Source organism: Homarus americanus, unplaced genomic scaffold (assembly GCF_018991925.1).
Source record: "Homarus americanus isolate GMGI-L3 unplaced genomic scaffold, GMGI_Hamer_2.0 scaffold28172, whole genome shotgun sequence".
NCBI lineage: Eukaryota > Metazoa > Arthropoda > Malacostraca > Decapoda > Nephropidae > Homarus > Homarus americanus.
Window position 1 is genome coordinate 519,152 of NW_024738604.1, and position 849 is coordinate 520,000.

General features: G+C 47.0%; 1 protein-coding gene across 1 annotated transcript in view; it reads left to right on the forward strand.

Annotated features, from left to right (window-relative positions):
* The first annotated feature begins 586 nt into the window (after nucleotides 1-586).
* LOC121874090 (proline-rich extensin-like protein EPR1) overlaps nucleotides 587-849 on the forward strand; it is a 14,495-nt gene continuing 14,232 nt past the window's right edge. The window contains exon 1 of the mRNA XM_042378007.1: nucleotides 587-778. Within this exon, the coding sequence (XP_042233941.1) occupies nucleotides 587-778 (192 nt within the window). The remainder of the gene's footprint in view (nucleotides 779-849) is intronic.

Here is an 849-nt window from a genome sequence, read left to right on the forward strand (position 1 = left end):
GACCAACTCAGCGTCCCCCTCCCCTCCCACACACACACACACACACACACGCACACACATGAAGTCCTGCATGCCTATATACACATCCCTACACACAAACAAAGGCAAAATCCACCCAATCAGAAGATGTTTTGCCTCTGACGTCACCGATGAACTGGGATACTCAATAATACGTCATTGATACCAACTACACTCAATTAATCAACGCCACCTAACGAGTGAAATACAAGCCGTTTTGACCTCAGTGATTGGCTGTTACTAAACCAATGACATCACGATTCACCATTTCACTTTAGAGTGGCCCTGGTGATGGGTTTGATACTAGCCAATAACATTCACGTTCCATGATTCCCCCTTAATTGTGATTGGCTGTAGGCGTGTCTGGTACTCGAGGTTCATTCTCAGTCGATGGGATTGGTCGTCGACATTTAGCCAACAGTGTCGGGGGTGTGTTAACGTATGCCACGGCAGGACGGGTTAGGTTAGGTTAGGTTAGGGTCAAGATAGCCACCCACAACGAGTAATATCTTACAGTATATGTGGCAACAACGGATGGTTTTTTTTTTTTACACGTGGCACCAGCGGAATGAGTCGCTCTGGATTCATCCAATCAGCGGCGAGGCGTTTAATTTGTCGTCTAATCAGCGGCGAGGTGCTTAATTCGTCGTCCAATCAGACTAAACGGACAGGACCTCAGAGAACAGTATATTCCCGTCCCAACGGTGTTTACATCTCTCGTCAGGACCACGTGTTCATTGACTGCCGGTCAGCTGATCTGGTAAACAAAGGTAATGACGAGTCTCCGGACGATGGCTTAGACGCGTTAATAAACAAACTCTGTAGCATTTT